This window comes from Carcharodon carcharias (genome assembly GCF_017639515.1).
Source record: "Carcharodon carcharias isolate sCarCar2 chromosome 29 unlocalized genomic scaffold, sCarCar2.pri SUPER_29_unloc_6, whole genome shotgun sequence".
NCBI lineage: Eukaryota > Metazoa > Chordata > Chondrichthyes > Lamniformes > Lamnidae > Carcharodon > Carcharodon carcharias.
In genome coordinates this window covers 875,872-900,349 of record NW_024470679.1, presented here as the reverse complement: position 1 = coordinate 900,349, position 24,478 = coordinate 875,872, and the positions used below count along the sequence as shown (strand labels likewise).

At 46.9% G+C, this 24,478-nt stretch overlaps 1 protein-coding gene across 1 annotated transcript; it reads left to right on the top strand.

Moving 5' to 3' along the window:
- The first annotated feature begins 202 nt into the window (after positions 1 to 202).
- Positions 203 to 1,659, top strand: LOC121274111 (Friend leukemia integration 1 transcription factor-like). The gene has a single exon (XM_041181265.1). It carries the CDS (start codon positions 301 to 303, stop codon positions 727 to 729), a length of 429 nt encoding a protein of 142 aa, XP_041037199.1. The 5' UTR covers positions 203 to 300; the 3' UTR covers positions 730 to 1,659.
- Positions 1,660 to 24,478: the final 22,819 nt, after the last annotated feature.

Below are 24,478 nucleotides of genomic sequence, written 5' to 3'. Positions count from 1 at the left end.
TGGGCTCCTCTGGGATATCACTGTCAGTCTCTGGGCTCCTCTGGGATATCACTGTTGGTCTCTGGGCCCCTCTGGGATCTCTGTCAGTCTCTGGGCTCCAGTGGGATCTCACACGTGCTCACCGGGCTCCTCTCAGATCTCACTGTCGGTCTCTGGGCTCCTCTGGGATCTCACTGTCGGCCTCTGGATTCCTTTTCAGGGAGCGGACAGATCCAGCTGTGGCAGTTCCTCCTCGAGCTCCTCTCGGACAGCACAAATTCTTCCTGCATCACCTGGGAAGGGACAAACGGAGAGTTCAAGATGACAGACCCAGATGAAGTGGCCCGACGCTGGGGAGAGAGGAAGAGCAAACCCAATATGAATTACGACAAGCTGAGCCGTGCTCTGCGTTACTACTACGACAAGAACATCATGACCAAGGTCCACGGCAAACGCTATGCCTATAAGTTTGATTTCCAGGGCATTGCTCAAGCCCACCAGCCTCACCCACCTGAGTCCCAAATCTACAAGTACACAACAGACCTACCATACATGCCAACCTACCACACACACCAGCAGAAGATGAACTTTGTGCCAACTCACCCTTCACCCATCCCCGTATCGTCAGCGAGTTATTTTGGTGCAACAAATGCCTACTGGAGCTCAGCCCCTTCAACCATGTACGCCAGCCCCAGTGTTCCCCGTCATCCAGGCTCCCATGTCCCATCTCACCTTGGCTCCTACTACTGACTGCATTAACCTGCACTGGGGGCCAAGGATGCCATGGACTCTCTCTCTCTCCCTAAGAGGTTTGTACCTGGCCCCAACCACCCACACCTCCCCCACCCCCCCCCCTCCCCACCACCTCAACCACCATCACCCCCTCTCCCACCTCCAACCACCACCCCCTTCCCGCTACCCAACCACCCACCCACCCCTCAGGAAGCAGAGAAACCCCTTCCTCAGAACAACGTGCGAGCTGAGAAACTGCTCGCATACCAGGCCAAGGTGGAGGAGACTGAAGCTACGATGTAACCTGCTGGATCTCGTGGTGATTTTGACATTTTTTTGTTATATTTTCTATCGCTTTGAGCTGGTCGTTCATCAAACGTTCCTCTGCAAGTCCAGCAGATCCAGACAAGACTGTAAATAGGGAGGGAAAGGTAGGACTGGCGCTCGGACTCCCAATTACTGTTGGCTTCTTACCTCTGCAGAGACTGCATCAGAAACAGAAACTGCTGCCTATTGTTTTTACATGTGTTATGCATTGTAGCACAGAACCCACAAACAATTCTATATATAATTGTTTTTATTGTATAGTTCCATTCGTCGTTAATTAATATTAAATGGGATTAATGTCATTTCACCTACAATTCCACTTGCTCTTCAAATCCAAGGCAGCCAATGGGGTGAAAGGATAACTTGTATCAATTATCAATGGTTTGTTCACCTGCCCCAAACATCCACCCGCTTCTACCCCCCACCCCCAAAATTCCCCCAACTACACCTCCCCGCCCTCTTCCTCATCCCCACATCAACCACCACCCACCAAATACACTGCTTCTTCCAATTGACCTCCCCAACTCCCCCTCTGGTGACAGTCTACATGACGGATAGTGTACATGGGGATGTGGGAGGGGATTAAATGGGTGGGTAGGGTCAGTGATAGGGAGAGTGTACATGGGGATGTGGGAGGGATTAAATGGGTGGGTAGAGTCAGTGATTGCGGAGAGTGTACATGGGGATGTGGGAGGGGATTAAATGGGTGGGTAGAGTCAGTGATAGGGGAGATTGTACATGGGGATGTGGGAGGGGATTAAATGGGTGGGTAGAGTCAGTGATAGGGGAGAGTGTACATGGGGATGTGGGAGGGGATTAAATGGGTGGGTAGAGTCAGTGATAGGGGAGAGTGTACATGGGGATGTGGGAGGGGTTTAAATGGGTGGGTAGAGTCAGTGATAGGGGGAGAGTGTACATGGGGATGTGGGAGGCGAGTGAATGGGTGGGTAGAGTCAGTGATAGGGGAGAGTGTACATGGGGATGTGGGAGGGGATTAAATGGGTGGGTAGAGTCAGTGATAGGGGAGAGTGTACATGGGGATGTGGGAGGGGATTAACTGGGTGGGTAGAGTCAGTGATAGGGGTGAGTGTACATGGGGATGTGGGAGGGGATTAAATGGGTGGGTAGAGTCAGTGATGGGGAGAGTACATGGGGATGTGGGAGGGAGTGAATGGGGGGGTAGAGTCAGTGATAGGGGAGAGTGTACATGGGGTTGTGGGAGGGGATTAAATGGGTGGGTAGGGTCAGTGATAGGGGGAGAGTACATGGGGATGTGGGAGGGGAGTGAATAGGTGGATAGAGTCAGTGATAGGGGGAGAGTGTATATGGCGATGTGGGAGGGGATTAAATGGGTGGGTAGAGTCAGTGATAGAGGGAGAGTGTACATGGGGATGTGGGAGGGAGTGAATGGGTGGGTAGAGTCAGTGATAGGGGGAGAGTACATGGGGATGTGGGAGGGAAGTGAATGGGTGGGTAGAGTCAGTGATAGGGGGAGAGTACATGGGGATGTGGGAGGGAAGTGAATGGGTGGGTAGAGTCAGTGATAGGGGGAGAGTGTACATGGGGATGTGGGAGGGAAGTGAATGGGTGGGTAGAGTCAGTGTTGACTGAAGGTCACAGATGTATCTGTTTTTCAGACCCTGGCACCTCTGGGTGGTCTAAGCCCATCTGGTTGGGATTGATGGGCCCTCATACACATGGCCCGGCATTTGAATCCTTAGCCCTACATTTCCTTTGTATTTGAGGGTTAGTTCCTGCATTACCAACCTGAACAGTTGTTAAAGCTGCTGACCAAGCAGGGTCCATCTTCTCCTGTGGCATTAACCCCTCTCTCTGTCCAGTGGGCGCAGTGTGTTTGAGGAAGGTGAATATACTCTTTGTTTGGTGGGTTGGTGGGTGCTGGTGTGTGTGGAGTGATATTCAAGATCCCTCTTTAGCCCTCCCTCCACCTCGCCTCCAGCTGATATTGATACAAGTGACATTCTCACAATTGTCTGTTTGGAAATGGCTCTGTAAATACTTTATCTGGCTCCTTTCCTCTGAAGCCAGTGGGATATCTTTTATTGACATGTTCTGTCTTTATATATTCCAATCAATAAAGATACATATAGAGGATTGATGGTGTAATATTCACATTCACACTAACTTTCAGCATATCACCTCTAAATTCTCCTTCACCCAGTCCCCTTTATCCAGTCCTGTTTGTCCAGTCCCCATTACCCAGTCCTGTTTATCCAGTCCCCATTACCCAGTCCTGTTTATCCAGTCCCCATTACCCAGTCCTGTTTGTCCAGTCCCCATTACCCAGTCCTGTTTATCCAATCCCCTTTACTCAGGCCTGTTTATCCAGTCCCCTTTATCCAGTCCCCATTACTCAGTCCTGTTTATCCAGTCCTCATTACCCAGTCCTGTTTATCCAATCCCCTTTACTCAGGCCTGTTTATCCAGTCCCCTTTATCCAGTCCCCATTACCCAGTCCTGTTTGTCAAGTCCCCATTACCCAATCCCCATTACCCAGTCCCTTTTATCCAGTCCCCTTTACCCAGCCCCCTTTACTCAGCCCTGTTTATCTAGTCCCCTTTACCCAATCCCCATTACCCAGTCCTGTTTGTCCAGTCCCCATTGCCCAGTCCCCTTTACTCAGTCTCCTGTTTATCCAGTCCTCTTTATTCAGTCCCCATTACCCAGTCCTGTTTGTTCAGTCCCCTTTATCCAGCCCTCATTACCCAGTCCCCTTTACGCAGTCCTGTTTATCCAGTCCCCATTACCCAGCTCTGTTTGTCCAGTCCTCATTATCCAGTCTCATTCACCATTACCCAGTCTCCTTTATCCTGTCCCTGTAACACAGTCCCCTTTATCCAGTAGCCTTTATCCAATCCCCTTTCTACATCATCTTCTGGAGTGATTTTAACCCAGTGTGATTGGCGATTACCCCACTCCTTCTGACGTGTGCTAATCTGCACTGTGGTGGGGAGTGATTTTAACCCGGTGGGGTGAAGATCTGTTCCTTTTTATTCTGAATTCCTGGAGGGTTTTGAAAGGCTAACACCTGTGGGGGACGGTGGAGGAATATATCTGTATGTTGGGTCTTGATGGAGAATTTCCTTGCACATTGGCGATTCTGCGGATTGACGTGTGGCACAGAAACATCCCACTCATCTGCTTGGTGCTGCTCCAGAGCCTCTCCCTGCCCCACTTTCTCTCACTCTATCGGTGTCTCGAGGTTCGGTAGGAGCAGGACAACTGAATGGCTTGCTAGGCCATTTCCGAGTTGATTTAGAGTCACGTGTGGGCCAAACCGGGTAAGGATGTCAGCTTTCCCTCCTCTGAAGGACATTAGTGACCCAGATGGGTTTTGACAACAATCATGGTCATCGTTAGATTTTTAATTCCAGATTTTCACTGGACTGAAATTTCACCAGCTGCCAGGTGTGATAGGAACCCAGGTCCCCAGAGTATTACCCTGGGTCTCTGGATCACTAGCCCAGTGACAATACCACTGCCTTTTACTTTCTCCCTGATTTTGTTAACTTAGTTTATTTGGTTGACTCAGGAGAGTTACACCATCGAACCCGCCACCACCAAATGCGGGTGTACCCACACCACAGGGACTGCAGCGGCTCAAGGAGGCAGCTCACCCACCACCTTCTCAAGGGGCAATTAGGGATGGGCAATAAACGCTGGGCCCAGCCAGCGACACCCACATCAATAAAAAACTATATTCTTCTCTTCCTGTCATGCGTTTGTTTAGCCTGTCATTAGGTTAACAGACCTGGAACGAATACGCTACAACTGGTGCAAGTTAAATTCAATTCATAAATCTGGAATTGGGAGCCAATCTCAGTGAGGGTGACCATGAAACGATCGTAATATAAAAGCAAAATACTGCGGATGCTGGAAAACTGAAACAAAAACAAAAAACTGATGGGAAAACTCAGCGGGTCCAACAGCTTCTGCGGAGAGAGGAACAGAGTTAACATTTCGAGTCCGTATGACGCTCCTTCAGAACTAAAAGCACGACAGAAGAGTCATACAGACATAAAACTATCATCAATTGTCATAAAAACACATCGTGTTCATGAATGTCCTTGCTAACATCTGGGGGGCTAGCGCCAAAATTGGGAGAGCTGCCTCACAGACTAGCAACAGCCTGACATAGTCATCCTCATGGAGTCATACCTTACAGATAGTGTCCCAGACACCACCATCACCATCCCTGGGTATGTTGCTGGGTATGTCCCTTACAGACAACGTCCCAGACACCACCATCACCATCCCTGGGTATGTCCCTTACAGACAATGTCCCAGACACCACCATCACCATCCCTGGGTATGTCCTGTCCCACCAGTAGGACAGACCCAGCAGAGGTGGGGACACAGTGGGATACAGGCAGGAGGGAGTTACCCTGGGAGTCCTCAACATCCACTCCGGACCCCATGAAGTCTCATGGCATCAGGTCAAACATGGGCAGGGAAACCTCCTGCTGATGACCATGTCCTGCCCTCTCTCAGCTGATGAATCAGTGCTCCTCCATGTTGAACATCACTTGGAGGAAGCACTGAGGGTGGCAAGGGGACAGAATGTACTCTGGGTGGGGGGGCTTCAATGTCCATCACTGAGAGCGGCTCGGTAGCACCACTACTGACCGAGCTGGCCGAGTCCTAAAGGACCTAGCTGCTAGACTGGGTCTGCAGCAGGTGGTGGGGGAACCAACAAGAGGGAAAAACATACTTGACCTCAACCTCACCAACCTGCCTGACGCAGAGCATCTGTCCATGACAGTATCGGTAGGAGTGACCACCGCACAGTCATTGTGGAGACGAAGTCCCACCTTCACATTGAGGATACCCTCCATCGTGTTGTGTGGCGCTACCACCATTGTAAAGAGGATAGATTTCAAACAGGACTAGCAGCTCAACACTGGCCATCCATGAGGTGCTGTGGGCCATCAGCAGCAGCAGAATTGTACTCGAACACAATCTGTAATCTCATGGCCCAGCATATCCCCCACTCTACCATTACCATCAAGCCAGAGGATCAACCCTGGTTCAATGAAGGGTGCAGGAGGGCATGTCAGGAGCAGCACCAGATACACCTAAAAATGAGGTGTCAACCTGGTGAAGCTACAACACGGGACTACTTGTGTGTCAAACAGAATAAGCAGCAAGTGACAGACAGACATTATGAGGTGGCAGGTGATATGTGCTGGGGGATCAAATCCACAGGGCAACATTAGTCACACTATCACAACTGGTTTGCAATTTGTATTTGTTACGAGAAGATTTGTGCACTGAATTCAGAAGTAATGAGCCCATGTACAACTTTAGAGGTTTAAAAATTAAATTAAAACATTTGTTTACAAAAGGAAAGAATTCAAACACATACATAAGCTTACAGTTACTTGATATAATATCAAATCCCAAAATTTCTAATGAACCTGACTCCCAACTAGACACCCCTTTTAAGGTAACAGTCCAAAATAGATTTTAAATGTAAATAAGCAATCCAGCAAGGTTACCACAGCACCCACTCGACAGAGGAATTCCAAACGTTTTTAACACAATTTAACTGACTGGAGCGATACTGCTTCTTCTGAGTGGTTAGAGAATTCTTCCAAGTCTGTGTCACTCGATAGGCCTTTCAAGATTTTACACAACCACCCCCACAACGCCTTCCATCCTTCTTTATCTATGTTTCTCTCATTCATGTGTAAAATCCCATTGTTCCACATGTCATCAGAAATTTACTTTTTCCATGATATAAAAATTTTAACGTTATCGATTTGGCCTTTTACTTTTTGGGAAAAATAAGCATCATAACCATGTCCCATTTATCTTGTAAGCTGGAAGTGTCTGGCCCACACTTTGAAAATCAAACAACTCCTTCATTTATCTAAAGATACAAATTCCATTCACACCTGATGTGTGGAACACTCACTGTCAGTTATTCATCCCCATATCAAAAGTCTGTTTTACACCTACTCTTTCGATAATGTCATTTTTGTAGCTTATGCATCTCGCGTCTAATTAAACCTGTCACAAGGACAGAACCCTCCACAATCAAACCCACAAGCCTACAAAAATATCACAAATATGATAGTTTAGTGACACAGATGCTAAGTGATCCCACAACCAACGGATCAAATCTAAGCTCTGCAGTCCTGTAGTGAATGGTGTTGGACAATTAAACAACTCACTGGGGGAGGAGGCTCCACAAATATCCCCATCCACAATGATAGGGGAGCCCAGCACATCAGTGCAAGAGATAAGGCTGAAGCATTTGCTCCAACCTTCAGCAAGAAGTGCCGAGTGGATGATCCATCTCAGCCTCTTCTGGAGGTCCCCAGCATCACAGGGCCCTCAAGTGTGTCCGGCCCATCTCCCGCGCATCCGCCCTCACACCTTCTCCTCCCTCCCAGAAACATGATAGGGTCCCCCTTGTCCTCACTTATCACCCCACCAGCCTCCGCATTCAAAGGATCATCCTCCGCCATTTCCGCCAACTCCAGCATGATTCCACCACCAAACACATCTTCCCTTCACCCCCCCACTATCGGCATTCTGTAGGGATCGTTCCCTCCGGGACACCCTGGTCCAATCCTCCATCACCCCCTACAGCTCAACCCCCTCCCACAGCACCTACCCATGCAATCACAGAAGGTGCAACACCTGTCCCTTTACTTCCTCTTTCCTCACCGTCCAAGGGCCCAAACACTCCTTTCAGGTGAAGCAACATTTCACTTGCATTTCCCCCAACTTAGTCTACTGCATTCACTGCTCCCAATGTGGTCTCCTCTACATTGGAGAGACCAAACACAGACTGGGTGACCGCTTTGCAGAACACCTTAGGTCTGTCCGCAAGCATGACCCAGACCTTCCTGTCGCTTGCCATTTTAACACTCCTCCCTGCTCTCTTGCCCACATGTCTGTCCTTGGCTTGCTGCATTGTTCCAGTGAAGCTCGATGCAAACTGGAGGAACAACACCTCATCTTCCGACTGGGTACTTTACAGCCTTCCGGACTGAATATTGAGTTCAACAACTTTAGATCATGAACTCTCTCCTCCATCCCCACCCTCTTTCTGTTTCTTCCCCCTCCTTTTTGTTTTTCCCAATAATTTATATATATTTTTCTTTTCCCACCTATTTCCATTATTTTTAAATGTATTTCCATCCATTGTTTTATCTCCACCTTTTAGCCTTTTTCAATTCCTTCACCCCATCCCCACTAGGGCTATCTGTACCTTCGCCCCACCCCCACTAGGTCTATCTGTAACTTCACCCCATCCCCACTAGGTCTATCTGTACCTTCGCCCCACCCCCACTAGGTCTATCTGTACCTTCCCCCACCCCCACTAGGTCTATCTGTACCTTCGCCCCACCCCCACTAGGTCTATCTGTACCTTCACCCCATCCCCACTAGGGCTATCTGTACCTTCGCCCCACCCCCACTAGGTCTATCTGTACCTTGCTTGTCCTACTCTTAATTAGCACATTCCTTAGATAATATCACCACCTTCAACACCTCTTTGTCCTTTTGTCTGTGACATCTTTTGGTTATCTCCACCTATCACTGGCCCTCTATCCAGCTCGACCTGTCCCACCCCCCCTTAAACCAGCTTATATTCCACCTCTCTTCTATTTTTCCTTTGTTCTGTTGAAGGGTCATGAGGACTCGAAACATCAACTGTGTTCCTCTGGGCAGATGCTGCCAGACTGGCAGAGTTTTTCCAGGTTTTTCTGTTTCTGTTTTTATCACAGATGCCAGTTTCAGCCAATTCGATTCACTCCACGTGATATCAAGAAACGGCTGAAGGCACTGGATACTGCAAAGGCTCTGGGCCCTGGCAATATTCCAGCAATAGTACTGAAGATTTGTGCTCCAGAACTTGCTGTGCCCCTAGCCAAGCTGTTCCAGTACAGCTACAACACTGGCATCTACCCGGCTATGTGGAAAATTGCCCAGGTATGTCCTGAACAGTAAAAGCAGGACAAATCCAACCCGGCCAATTACCGCCCCATCAGTCTACTCTCGATATTCAGCAAAGTATGAAAGGAGTCAGCAACAGTGCTATCAAGCTGCACTTGCTTAGCAATAACCTGCTCACTGATGCCCAGTTTGGGTTTCGCCAGGGTCACTCAGCTCCTGACCTCATTGCAGCTTTGGGTCAAACATGAACAAAAGAGCTGAACTCTCGAGGTGAGGTGAGAGTGACTGCCCTTGACATCGGGGCAGCATTTGACTGAGTGTGGTATCAAGGAGCCCTAGCAACACTGGGGTCAATGGGAATCAGGGGGAAAACTCTCCACTGGTTGGAGTCATACCCAGCACAAAGGAAGATGGTTGTGGTTGTTGGAGGTCAGTCATCACAGCTCCAGGACATCACTGCAGGAGTTCCTCAGGGTAGTGTCCTCGGCCCAACCATCTTCAGCTGCTTCATCAATGACCTTCCTTCCATCATAAGGTCAGAAGTGGGGATGTTCACTGTTGATTGTACAATGTTCAGCACCATTCACAACTCCTCAGATACTGAAGCAGTCCATGTCCAAATGCAGCAAGACCTGGACAATATCCAGGCTAAGGGCTGACAAGTGACAAATAACATTCACACCACACAAGTTTCAGGCAATGACCATCTCCAACAAGAGAGAATCTAACCATCACCCCGTGATGTTCAATGGCATTACCATAACTGAATCCCCCACTATCAACATCCTGGGGGTTGCCATTGACCAGAAACTGAACTGGACCAGCCATATAAATACTGTGGCTACAAGAGCAGGTCAGAGGCTGGGAATCCTGCGGAGAGTAACTCACCTCCTGACTCCCCAAAGACTATCCACCATCTACAAGGCACAAGCCAGGAGTGTGATGGAATACTCCCCACTTGCATGGATGAGTGCAGCTCCCACAACACTCAAGAAGCTCGACACCGTCCAGAACAAAGCAGCAAAATGATTGGTAAGCACTCCAGCACATTAAGCAACCACACAGTCCATCCAGATTCTCAGCTACAGTGATGTGTCCTACCTAACACTAACAAACAAGAGAAAATAAAGACTGAAAAATCTCTAAAGAAGAGTCACTGGCAGAGAGACCAATCCCGAATACAGAGAGTCACTGACAGAGTGACCAATCCTGAATACAGAGAGTCACTGACAGAGTGACCAATCCCGAATACAGAGAAACACTGACAGAGTGACCAATCCTGATTACAGACAGTCACTAACATAGTGACCAATCCTGAATACAGAGAGTCAATGACAGAGTGACCAATCCCGAATACAGAGAGTCCCTGACAGAGTGACCAATCCCGAATACAGACAGTCACTGACAGAGTGACCATTGCCGAATACAGACAGTCACTGACACAGTGACCAATCCTGAATACAGACAGTCACTGACAGAGTGACCAATCCTGAATACAGACAGTCACTGAGAGAGTGACAAATCCCGAATAAAGAGAGGCAATGACGGAGTGACCAATCCTGAATACAGAGAGTCAATGACAGAGTGACCAAACCCGAATAAAGAGAATCACTGACAGAGTGACCAATCGCGAATACAGTGAGTCACTGACAGAGTGACCAATCCCGAATACAGACAGTTACTGACAGAGTGACCAATCCTGAATGCAGAGAGTCACTGACATAGTGACCAATCCCGAATACAGAATGTCACTGACAGAGTGACCAATCCCGAATACAGACAGTCACTGACAGAGTGACCAATCCTGAATACAAAGAGTCACTGACAGAGTGACCAATCCCGAATACAGACAGTTACTGACAGAGTGACCAATCCTGAATACAAACAGCCACTGACAGAGTGACCAATCCTGAATACAGACAGTCACTGACAGAGTGACCAATCCCGAATACAGGGAGCCACTGACGGAGTGCCCAATCCTGAATAAAGAAAGCAAGTGACAGAGTGACCAATCCCGAATAAAGAGAATCAGTCACAGAATGACCAATCCCGAATACAGAGAGTCACTTACAGAATGACCAATCCCGAATACAGAGAGTCACTGACAGAGTGACCAATCCTGAATACAGAGAGTCACTGACAGATTGACCAATCCTGAATACAGACAGTCACTGAAAGAGTGTCCAATCCTGAATACAGAGTCACTGACAGATTGACCAATCCTGAATACAGACAGTCACTGACAGATTGACCAATCCTGAATAAAGAGAGTCACTGACAGAGTGAACAATCCTGAATACAGAGAGTCACTGGCAGAGTGACCAATCCCGAATACAGAGAGTCACTGACAGAGTGACCAATCCCGAATACAGACAGTCACTGACAGAGTGACCAATCCTGAATACAGAGAGTCACAGACAGAGTGACCAATCCTGAATACAGACAGTCACTGAAAGAGTGACCAATCCTGAATACAGAGAGTAACGGACAGAGAGACCAATCCTGAATATAGTGAGTCACTGACAGAGTGACCAATCCTGATTACAGACAGTCACTGACAGAGTGAACAATCCCCAATACAGAGATTCCCTGACAGAGTGACCGATCCTGAATGCAAAGATCACTGACAGAGTGTCAAAACCCGAGCACAGAGAGTCACTGTCAGATTGACCAATCCCGAATACAGACAGTCACTGACAGAGTGACCAATGCCGAATACAGACAGTCAATGACAGAGTGATCAATCCCGAATACAGAGAATCTATGACAGAGTGACCAATCCCGAATACAAACAGCCACTGACAGAGTGACCAATCCTGAATACAACAGTCACTGACAGAGTGACCAATCCGTGAAAACAGAGAGTTCATGACAGAGTGACCAATCCCGAATACAGGAGTCACTGACAGAGTGACCAATCCTGAATACAGACAGTCACTGACAGAGTGACCAATCCTGAATACAGAAAGTAAGTGACAGAGTGACCAATCCCGAATACAGACAGTCACTGACAGAGTGACCAATAATGAATACAGAAAGTCACTGACAGAATGACCAATCCCGAATACAGAGAGTCACTGACAGATTGACCAATCCTGAATACAGACAGTCACTGAAAGAGTGTCCAATCCTGAATACAGAGAGTCACTGACAGAGTGACCAATCCCGAATACAGAGAGTACCTGATAGAGTGACCAAACCTGAATACAGAGAGTCACTGACAGAGTGACAAATCCCGAGAACAGAGAGTAAATGTCAGAGTGACTAAAACCGAAAACAGACAGTCACTGACAGAGTGACCAATAACGAATACAGACAGTCAATGACAGAGTGACCAATCCCGAATACAGAGAGTCACTGACAGAGTGACCAAACCTGAAAACAGACAGACACTGACAGACTGACCAATCATTTATAAAGACAGCACTGACAGAGTGACCAATCCTGAATACAGCGAGTCACTGACAATTGACCAATCCCAAATATAGACGGTCACTGACAGAGTGACCAATCCTGAATACAGACAGTAACGGACAGAGAGACCAATCCTGAATAGAGAGAGTCACTGACAGAGTGACCAATCCTGAATACAGACAGTCACTGAGAGATTGACCAATCCTGAATACAGAGAGTCACTGACAGAGTGACTAAACTGAATACAGAGAGTCACTGACAGAGTGACCAATCCTGAATACAGACAGACACTGACAGAGTGACCAATCCCGAATACAGAGAGTAACTGACAGAGTGACCAATCCTGAATACAGACAGTCACTGACAGAGTGACCAATCCTGAATACAGAGAGTCACTGACAAAGTGACCAATCCTGAATACAGACAGTCACTGACAGAGTGACCATTCCTGAATACATAGAGTCACAGACAGAATGACCAATCCAGAATACAGACAGTCACTGACAGAGTGACCAATCCTGAATACAGAGAGTCACTGACGGAGTGATCAATGCCGAATACAGACACTCACTGAAAGAGTGGACCAATCCTGAATACAGAGCAGTCACTGACAGAGTGACTATCCTGAATAAGAAGTCACTGACAGAGTGACAATCCCGAATAAGAGAGTCACTGACAGAGTGCCCAATCCTGAATACAGAGAGTCACTGACAGAAGTGACCAATCCCGAATACAGACAGTCACTGACAGAGTGACCAATCCTGAAATACAGACCTTCCACTGACAGGTGACCAATCCCTGAATACAGACGAGTCATTGACAGAGTGACCAATCCCAGAATAACGAGAGACACTGACAGATGTGACCAATCCCGAATACAGAGAGTCACTGACAGAGTGACCAATCATGAATACAGACAGTCACTGACAGAGTGACCAATCCCGAAAACAGAGAGTCACTGACAGAGTGACCAATAACAAATACAGAGAGTTACTGACAGAGAGACGAATCATGAATACAGAGAGTCACTGACAGAGTGACCAATCCTGAATACAGACAGTCACTGACAGATTGACCAATCCTGAATACAGACAGTCACTGACAGAGTGACCAATCCCGAATACAGAGAGTCACTGACAGAGTGACCAATCCTGAATACAGACAGTCACTGACAGAGTGACCAATCCTGAATACAGAGAGTCACTGACAGAGAGACCAATCCTGAATACAGACAGTCACTGACAGAGTGACCAATCCTGAATACAGACAGTAACTGACAGAGTGACCAATCCTGAATACAGACAGTCACTGACAGAGTGACCAATCCTGAATACAGAGAGTCACTGACAGAGTGACCAATCCTGAATACAGACAGTAACTGACAGAGTGACCAATCCTGAATACAGACAGTCACTGACAGAGTGACCAATCCTGAATACAGGCAGTCACTGACAGAGTGACCAATCCCGAATACAGAGAGTCACTGACAGAGTGACCAATCCCTGAATACCACAGTCACTGACAGAGTGACCCAATCCCGAATACAGAGAGTCACTGACAGAGTGACCAATCCTGATACAAACAGTCACAGACAGAGTGACAATCCTGAATACAGACAGTCACTGACTGAGTGACCAATTCTGAATACAGGCTGTCACTGACAGAGTGACCAATCCCGAATACAGCAAGTCACTGACAAGTGACCAATCCGAATACAGAGAGTCACTGACAGAGTGACGAATCCTGAATACAGACAGTCACTGACAGAGTGACAATCCTGAATACAGAGAGTCACAGACAGAGTGACCAATCCCTGAATACAGACAGTCACTGAGAGAGTGACCAATCCTGAATACAGACAGTCACTGACAGAGTGACCAATCCTGAAAACAGTCACTGACAGAGAGACCAATCCCGAATACAGAGAGTCACTGACAGAGTGACCAATCCCGACTACAGAGACTAACTGACAGAGAGATCAATCCCGAATACAGACAGTCACTGACAGAGAGACCAATCCTGAATACAGAGAGTACTGACAGACTGACCAATCCGAATACAAGAGTCACTGACAGAGTGAACCAATCTGAATACAGACAGTCCACTGACAGAGTGACCAAATCATGATACTGACAGTCACTGACAGAGAGGACCAATCCTGAATACAGAAAGTCACTGACAGAGTGACCAATCCTGAATACAGACAGTCACTGACAGAGTGACCAATTCCCTGAATACAGACAGTAACTGACAGAGTGACCAATCCTGAATACAGACAGTCACTGACAGAGTGACCATCCTGAATACAGACAGTCACTGACAGAGTGGACCAATCCGAAAACAGACAGTCACTGACAGAGTGACCAATCCTGAATACAGACAGTCACTGACAGAGTGACCAATCCTGAATACAGAGAGTCACTGACAGAGTGACCAATCCTGAATACAGAGAGTAACTGACAGAGTGACCAATCCGAATACAGACAGTCACATGACAGAGTGACCAATCCGGAATACAGACAGTCTCGGACAGAGTGTCCAATCCGGAATACAGAGAGTCAGCTGACAGAGTGAACCGATCCTGATTAGCAGAGCCAGTCAGAACAAGAGTGACCAATCCCGAATACAGAGAGTCACAGACAGAGTGACCAATCCCGAATACAGACAGTCACTGACAAAGTGACCAATCCTGAATACAGAGAGTCACTGACAAGTGACCAATCCTGAATGCATAGAGTATCAGAAAGAGTGACCAATCCCGAATACAGAGAGTCACAGACAGAGTGACCAATCCCGAATACAGACAGTCACTGACTAGAGTGGAACAATCCTGAATATCAAAGAGTCAATGACCAGAGTGACCAAGTCCTGAGATACAGAGATTAACGTGTCCTAGAGTGACCAATCACGAAGACTGACAGTTACAGAAAGAGTGACCAAAGCCGAATACAGAGAGTCACTGACAGAGTGACCAATCCGAATACAGAGAGTCACAGACAGAGTGACCAATCCTGGATACAGAGAGTCACTGACAGAGTGACCAATCCTGAATACAGACAGTCACTGACAGAGTGACCAATCCTGAATACAGAGATTCACTGACAGAGTGACCAATCCTGAATACAGACAGTCACTGACAGAGTGACCAATCCTGAATACAGACAGTCACTGACAGAGTGACCAATCCTGAATACAGAGAGTCACTGACAGAGTGACCAATCCTGAATACAGACAGTCACTGACAGAGTGACCAATCCTGAATACAGAGAGTCACTGACAGAGTGACCAATCCTGAATACAGACAGTCACTGACAGAGTGACCAATCCTGAATACAGACAGTCACTGACAGAGTGACCAATCCCGAATACAGACAGTCACTGACAGAGTGACCAATCCTGAATACAGACAGTCACTGACAGAGTGACCAATCCCGAATACAGAGAGTCACTGACAGAGTGACCAATCCCGAATACAGAGAGTCACTGACAGAGTGACCAATCCTGAATACAGAGAGTCACTGACAGAGTGACCAATCCCGAATACAGACAGTCACTGACAGAGTGACCAATCCTGAATACAAAGAGTCACTGAAAGAATGTCAAATCCCGAGCACAGAGAGTAACTGTCAGAGTGACCAATCCCGAATACAGACAGTCACTGACAGAGTGACCAATGCCGAATATAGAGAGTCACTGACAGAGTGACCATTCCTGAATACAGAGAGTCACTGACAGAGTGACCAATCCCGAATACAGACAGTAACTGACAGAGTGATCAATCCTGATTACAGACAGTCACTGACAGATTGACCAATCCCGAAAACAGAGAGTCACTGACAGAATGAACAATCCTGAATACAGAGAGTCACTGACAGAGTGACCAATCCTGATTACATACAGTGACTGACAGAGTGACCAATGCCGAATAAAGAGAGTCACTGACAGAGTGACCAATCCTGAATACAGAGAGTCACTGACAGAGTGACCAATCCCGAATACAGACAGTCACTGACAGAGTGACCAATCCTGAATACAGAAGAGTCACTGACAGAGAGTGACCAATCCGAATACAGAGAGTCACTGTCAGAGTGACCAATCCGAATACAGACAGTCACTGACAGAGTGACCAATCCTGAATACAGAGAGTCACTGACAGAGTGACCAATCCCGAATACAGACAGTCACTGACAGAGTGACCAATCCTGAATACAGACAGTCACTGACAGAGTGACCAATCCTGAATACAGACAGTCACTGACAGAGTGACCAATCCCTGAATACAGACAGTCAGTGACAGAGGTGACCAATCCCGAATACAGACATTCACAGACAAAGTGACCAATCCTGAATACAGAGAGTCACAGACAGAGTGACCAATCCCGAATACAGAGAGTCACTGACAAGTGACCAATCCTGAATACAGAGAGTCACTGACAGAGTGACCAATCCCGAATACAGACAGTTACTGACAGAGTGACCAATCCTGAATACAGAGAGTCACTGACAGAGTGACCAATCCTGAATACAGACAGTCACTGACAGAGTGACCAATCCTGAATACAGAGAGTCACTGACAGAGTGACCAATCCCGAAAACAGAGAGTCACTGACAGAGTGAACAATCTCGAATACAGAGAGTCACTGACAGAGTGACCAATCCCCAATACTGACTGTCACTGACAGATGACCAATCCTGAATACAGACAGTCACTGACAGAGTGACCAATCCTGAATACAGAGAGGCACTGACAGAGTGACCAATCCTGAATAAAGATAGTCACTGACAGAGTGACCAATCCCGACTACAGAGACTAACTGACAGAGAGATCAATCCCGAATACAGACAGTCACTGACAGAGAGACCAATCCTGAATACAGAGAGTCACTGACAGAGTGACCAATCTTAAATACAGACAGTCACTGACAGAGTGACCAATCCTGAATACAGACAGTCACTGACAGAGTGACCAATCCTGAATACAGATAGTCTCTGTCAGAGTGACCAATCCTGAATACAGAGACTAACTGACAGAGAGACCAATCCTGAATACAGACAGTCACTGACAGAGTGACCAATCCTGAATACAGAGAGTCACTGACAGAGTGACCAATCCTGAATACATACTGTCACTGAATGCTTGACCAATCATGATGACTGACAGTTACAGACAGAGTGACCAATCCTGAATACAGACAGTCACTGACAGAGTGAAAAATCCTGAATACAGACAGTCACTGACAGAGTGACCCATTTTGAATACAGACAGTCACTGACAGAGTGACCAATCCTGAATACAGACAGTCACTGACAGAGTGACCAATCCTGAATACAGACAGTCACTGACAGAGTGACCAATCCTGAATACAGTCACTGAAAAAGTGACCAATCCCGAACAAAGAGAGTCACTGACAGAGTGACCAATCCTGAGTACAGACAGTCACTGACAGAGTGACCAATCCCGAATACAGCGAGTCACTGACAGAGTGACCAATCCTGAATACAGAGAGTCACTGACAGAGTGACCAATCCTGAATACAGACAGTCACTGACAGAGTGACCAATCCTGAATACAGACAGTCACTGACAGAGTGACCAATCCTGAATACAGACAGTCACTGACAGAGTGACCAATCCTGAATACAGAGAGTCACTGACAGAGTGACCAATCCTGAATACAGACAGTCACTGAAAGAGTGACCAATCCTGAATACAGAGAGTCACTGACAGAGTGACCAATCCTGAATACAGAGAGTCACTGACAGAGTGACCAATCCTGAATACAGAGAGTCACTGACAGAGTGACCAATCCTGAATACAGAGAGTCACTGACAGAGTGACCAATCCCGAATACAGAGAGTCACTGACAGAGTGACCAATCCTGAATACAGAGAGTCACTGTCAGAGTGACCAATCCCGAATACAGAGAGTCACTGACAGAGTGACCAATCCTGAATACAGACAGTCACTGACAGAGTGACCAATCCTGAATACAGACAGTCACTGACAGAGTGACCAATCCTGAATACAGACAGTCACTGACAGAGTGACCAATCCAGAATACAGAGAGTCACTGACAGAGTGACCAATCCTGAATACAGAAGTCTGAGACAGAGTGACCAATCCTGAATACAGAGAGTCACTGACAGAGTGACCAATCCTGAATACAGACAGTCACTGACAGAGTGACCAATCCTGAATACAGACAGTCACTGACAGAGTGACCAATCCCGAATACAGAGAGTCACTGACAGAGTGACCAATCCCAAATACAGCAAGTCACTGACAGAGTGACCAATCCTGAATACAGACAGTCACTGACAGAGTGACCAATCCCGAATACAGACAGTCACTGACAGAGTGACCAATCCTGAATACAGACATTCATTGAGAGAGTGACCAATCCTGAATACAGACAGTCAGTGACAGAGTGACCAATCCTGAATACAGACAGTCACTGACAGAGTGACCAATCCCGAATACAGAGAGTCACTGACAGAGTGACCAATCCTGAATACAGAGAGTCACTGACAGAGTGACCAATCCCGAATACAGACAGTCACTGACAGAGTGACCAATCCTGAATACAGAGAGTCACTGACAGAGTGACCAATCCCGAATACAGACAGTCACTGACAGAGTGACCAATCCTGAATACAGAGAGTCACTGACAGAGTGACCAATCCTGAATACAGAGAGTAACTGACAGAGTGACCAATACCGAATACAGACAGTCACTGACAGAGTGACCAATCATGAAGACAGACAGTCACTGACAGAGTGACCAATCCTGAATACAGACAGTCACTGACAGAGTGACCAATCCTGAATACAGAGAGTCACTGACAGAGTGACCAATCCTGAATACAGAGAGTCACTGACAGAGTGACCAATCCCGAATACAGAGAGTCACTGACAGAGTGACCAATCCTGAATACAGACAGTCACTGACAGAGTGACCAATCCTGAATACAGAGAGTCACTGACAGAGTGACCAATCCCGAATACAGACAGTCACTGACAGAGTGACCAATCCTGAATACAGACAGTCACTGACAGAGTGACCAATCCTGAATACAGAGAGTCACTGACAGAGTGACCAATGAGAGTCACTGACAGAGTGACCAATCCCGAATACAGAGAGTCACTGACAGAGTGACTAATGCCGAATACAGACAGTCACTGACAGAGTGACCAATCCTGAATACAGAGAGTCACTGACAGAGTGACCAATCCTGAATACAGACAGTCACTGACAGATTGACCAATCCTGAATACAGACAGTCACTGACAGAGTGACCAATCCTGAATACAGACAGTAACTGACAAAGTGACCAATCCTGAATACAGGGAGTCACTGACAGAGTGACCAATCCTGAATACAGAGAGTCACTGACAGAGTGACCAATCCTGAATACAGAGAGTCACTGACAGAGTGACCAATCCTGAATACAGATAGTCACTGACAGAGTGACCAATCCTGAATACAGACAGTCACTGACAGAGTGACCAATCCTGAATACAGACAGTCACTGACAGAGTGACCAATCCTGAATACAGACAGTCACTGACAGAGTGACCAATCCTGAATACAGAGAGTCACTGACAGAGTGACCAATCCTGAATACAGACAGTCACTGACAGAGTGACCAATCCTGAATACAGACAGTCACTGACAGAGTGACCAATCCTGAATACAGACAGTCACTGACAGAGTGACCTATCCTGAATACAGAGAGTCACTAACAAAGTGACCAATCCTAAATACAGGCAGTCACTGACAGAGTGACCATTACTGAATACAGAAGGTCACTCATAGATTGACCAATTCTGAATACAGACATTAACTGTCAAAGTGACCAATCCTGAATACAGAGAGTCACTGACAGAGTGACCAATCCTGAATACAGAGAGTCACTGACAGAGTGACCAATCCTGAATACAGACAGTCACTGACAGAGTGACCAATCCTGAATACAGACAGTCACTGACAGAGTGACCAATCCTGAATACAGACAGTCACTGACAGAGTGACCAATCCTGAATACAGAGAGTCACTGACAGAGTGACCAATCCTGAATACAGAGAGTCACTGACAGAGTGACCAATCCTGAATACAGAGAGTCACTGACAGAGTGACCAATCCTGAATACAGACAGTCACTGACAGAGTGACCAATCCTGAATACAGAGAGTCACTGACAGAGTGACCAATCCTGAATACAGACAGTCACTGACAGAGTGACCAATCCTGAATACAGAGAGTCACTGACAGAGTGACCAATCCTGAATACAGAGAGTCACTGACAGAGTGACCAATCCTGAATACAGAGAGTCACTGACAGAGTGACCAATGCCGAATACAGAGAGTCACTGACAGAGTGACCAATCCTGAATACAGACAGTCACTGACAGAGTGACCAATCCTGAATACAGACAGTCACTGACAGAGTGACCAATCCTGAATACAGAGAGTCACTGACAGAGTGACCAATCCTGAAAACAGACAGTCACTGACAGAGTGACCAATCCTGAATACAGAGAGTCACTGACAGAGTGACCAATCATGAATACAGTCACTGACAGATTGACCAATCCCGAAAACAGAGAGTCACTGACAGAGCGACCATTCCTGAATACGGAGGGTCACTGTCAGAGTGACCAATTCTGAACACAGACAGTAACTGACAAAGTGACCAATCCGGAATACAGAGAGTCACTGACAGAGTGACCAATCCTGAATACAAAGAGTCACTGACAGAGTGACCAATCCTGTATACAGACAGTCACTGACAGAGTGACCAATCCTGAATACAGAGAGTCACTGACAGAGTGACCAATCCTGAATACAGACAGTCACTGACAGAGTGACAATCCCGAATACAGACAGTCACTGACAGAGTGACCAATCCCGGAATACAGACAGTCACTGACAGAATGACCAATCCTGAATATAGACAGTCACTGACAGAGTGACCAATCCTGAATACAGACATTCACAGAGAGAGTGACCAATCGTGAATACCGACAGTCAGTGACAGAGTGACCAGTCCTGAATACAGACAGTCACTGACAGAGTGACCAATCCTGATTACAGACAGTCACAGAGAGAGTGACCAATCCTGAATACAGACAGTCACTGACAGAGTGACCAATCCTGAATACAGACATTAACTGACAGAGTGACCAATCCTGAATACAGAGAGTCACTGACAGATTGACCAATCCTGAATACAGAAAGTAAGTGACAGAGTGAACAATCTCGAATACAGAGAGTCACTGACAGAGTGACCAATCCCCAATACTGACTGTCACTGACAGATGACCAATCCTGAATACAGACAGTCACTGACACAGTGACCAATCCCGAATACAGACAGTCACTGAAGAGTGACCAATCCTGAATACAGAGAGTCACTGACAGAGTGACAATCCCTGAATACAGGACAGTCACTGACAGAGTGACCAATCCTGAATACAGAGAGTCACTGACAGAGTGACCAATCCCTAATACAGACAGTCACTGACAGAGTGACCAATCCTGAATACAGACAGTCACTGACAGAGTGACCAATCCTGAATACAGAAGTCACTGACAGAGTGACCAATCCTGAATACAGACAGTCACTGACAGAGTGACCAATCCTGAATACAGAGAGTCACTGACAGAGTGACCAATCCTGAATACAGACAGTCACTGACAGAGTGACCAATCCTGAATACAGACAGTCACTGACAGAGTGACCAATCCCGAATACAGAGAGTCACTGACAGAGTGACCAATCCCGAATACAGTCACTGACAAAGTGACCAATCTGAATACAGAGAGTCACTGACAGAGTGACCAATCCTGAATACAGACAGTCACTGACAGAGTGACCAATCCTGAATACAGACAGTCACTGACAGAGTGACCAATCCCGAATACAGACAGTCACTGACAGAGTGACCAATCCTGAATACAGAGAGTCACTGACAGAGTGACCAATCCTGAATACAGACAGTCACTGACAGAGTGACCAATCCCGAATACATAGAGTCACTGACAGAGTGACCAATCCTGAATACAGACAGTCACTTACAGAGTGACCAATCCTGAATACAGACAGTCACTGACAGAGTGACCAATCCTGAATACAGAAAATCGATGACAGAGTGAACAATCCCCAATACAGAGATTCCCTGACAGAGTGACCGATCCTGAATGCAAAGATCACTGACAGAGTGACCAATCATGAATACAGGCAGTCACTGAAATGGTGAACAATCCTGAATACAGAGAGTCACTGACAGTGACCAATCGTGAATACAGACAGTAACTGACAGAGTGACCATCCTGAATACAGAGAGTCACTGACAGAGTGACCAATCCTGAATACAGAGAGTCACTGACAGAGTGACCAATCCCGAATACAGAGAGTCACTGACAGAGTGACCAATCCCGAATACAGAGAGTCACAGACAGAGTGACCAATCCTGAATACAGACAGTCACTGACAGAGTGACCAATCCTGAATACAGAGAGTCACTGACAAGTGACCAATCCTGAATACAGAGAGTCACAGAAAGAGTGACCAATCCCGAATACAGAGAGTCACTGACAGAGTGACCAATCCTGAATACAGAGAGTCACTGACAGAGTGACCAATCCTGAATACAGAGAGTCACTGACAGAGTGACCAATCCCGAATACAGACAGTCACTGACAGAGTGACCAATCCAGAATACAGAGAGTCACTGACAGAGTGACCAATCCTGAATACAGAGAGTCACTGACAGAGATACCAATCCTGAACTCAGACAGTCACTGACAGAGTGACCAATCCTGAATACAGACAGTAACTGACCGAGTGACCAATCCTGAATACGGACAGTCACTGAAATGGTGAACAATCCTGAATACAGAGAGTCACTGACAGAGTGTTCTATCCTGAATTCAGATAGTCACTGACAGAGTGACCAATACTGAATACAGACAGTCACTGACAGAGTGACCAATCCTGAATACAGGGAGTCACTGACAGAGTGACCAATCCTGAATACAGAGAGTCACTGACAGAGTGACCAATCCTGAATACAGACAGTCACTGACAGAGTGACCAATCCTGAATACAGAGAGTCACTGACAGAGTGACCAATCCCGAATACAGACAGTCACTGACAGAGTGACCAATCCTGAATACAGACAGTCACTGACAGAGTGACCAATCCCGAATACAGAGAGTCACTGACAGAGTGACCAATCCTGAATACAGAGAGTCACTGACAGAGTGACCAATCCCGAATACAGAGAGTTACTGACAGAGTGACCAATCCCGAATGCAGAGGGTCACTGTCAGAGTGACCAATCCCGAATACAGACAGTCACTGACAGAGAAACCTATCCTGAATACAGAGAGTCACTGACAGAGTGACCAATCCTGAATACAGACAGTCACTGACAGAGTGACCAATCCTGAATAAATATAGTCACTGACAGATTGACCAATCCTGAATACAGACAGACACTGACAGATTGACCGATCCCGAATACAGAGGGTCACTGTCAGAGTGACCAATCCCGAATACAGACAGTCACTGACAGAGTTACCTAACCTGAATACAGAGAGTCACTGTCATAGTGAACAATCCCGAATACAGACAGTCACTGACTGCTTGACCAATCATGAAGACTGACATTTACAGACAGAGTGACCATTCCTGAATACAGACAGTCACTGACAGAGTGACCAATCCTGAATACAGAATTCACTGAGAGAGTGACCAATCGTAAATACCGACAGTCAGTGACAGAGTGACCAATCCTGAATACAGAGAGTCACTGACAAGTGACCAATCCTGAATACATAGAGTCACAGACAGAGTGACCAATCCTGAATAAAGACTGTCACTGACAAAGTGACCAATCCTGAAAGCAGAGAGTCACTGACAGAGTGACCAATCCTGAATACAGAGAGTCACTGACAGAGTGACCAATCCTGAATACAGAGATTCACTGACTACTTGACCAATCATGAAGACAGACAGCTACAGACAGAGTGACCAATCCCGAATACAGAGAGTCACAGACAGGGTGAGCAATCCCGAATACAGACAGTCAC

Coding starts and splice junctions, on each gene's coding strand:
- LOC121274111 (XM_041181265.1), top strand. CDS start 301: ATGACAGACCCAGATGAAGTGGCCCGACGCTGGGGAGAGAGGAAGAGC.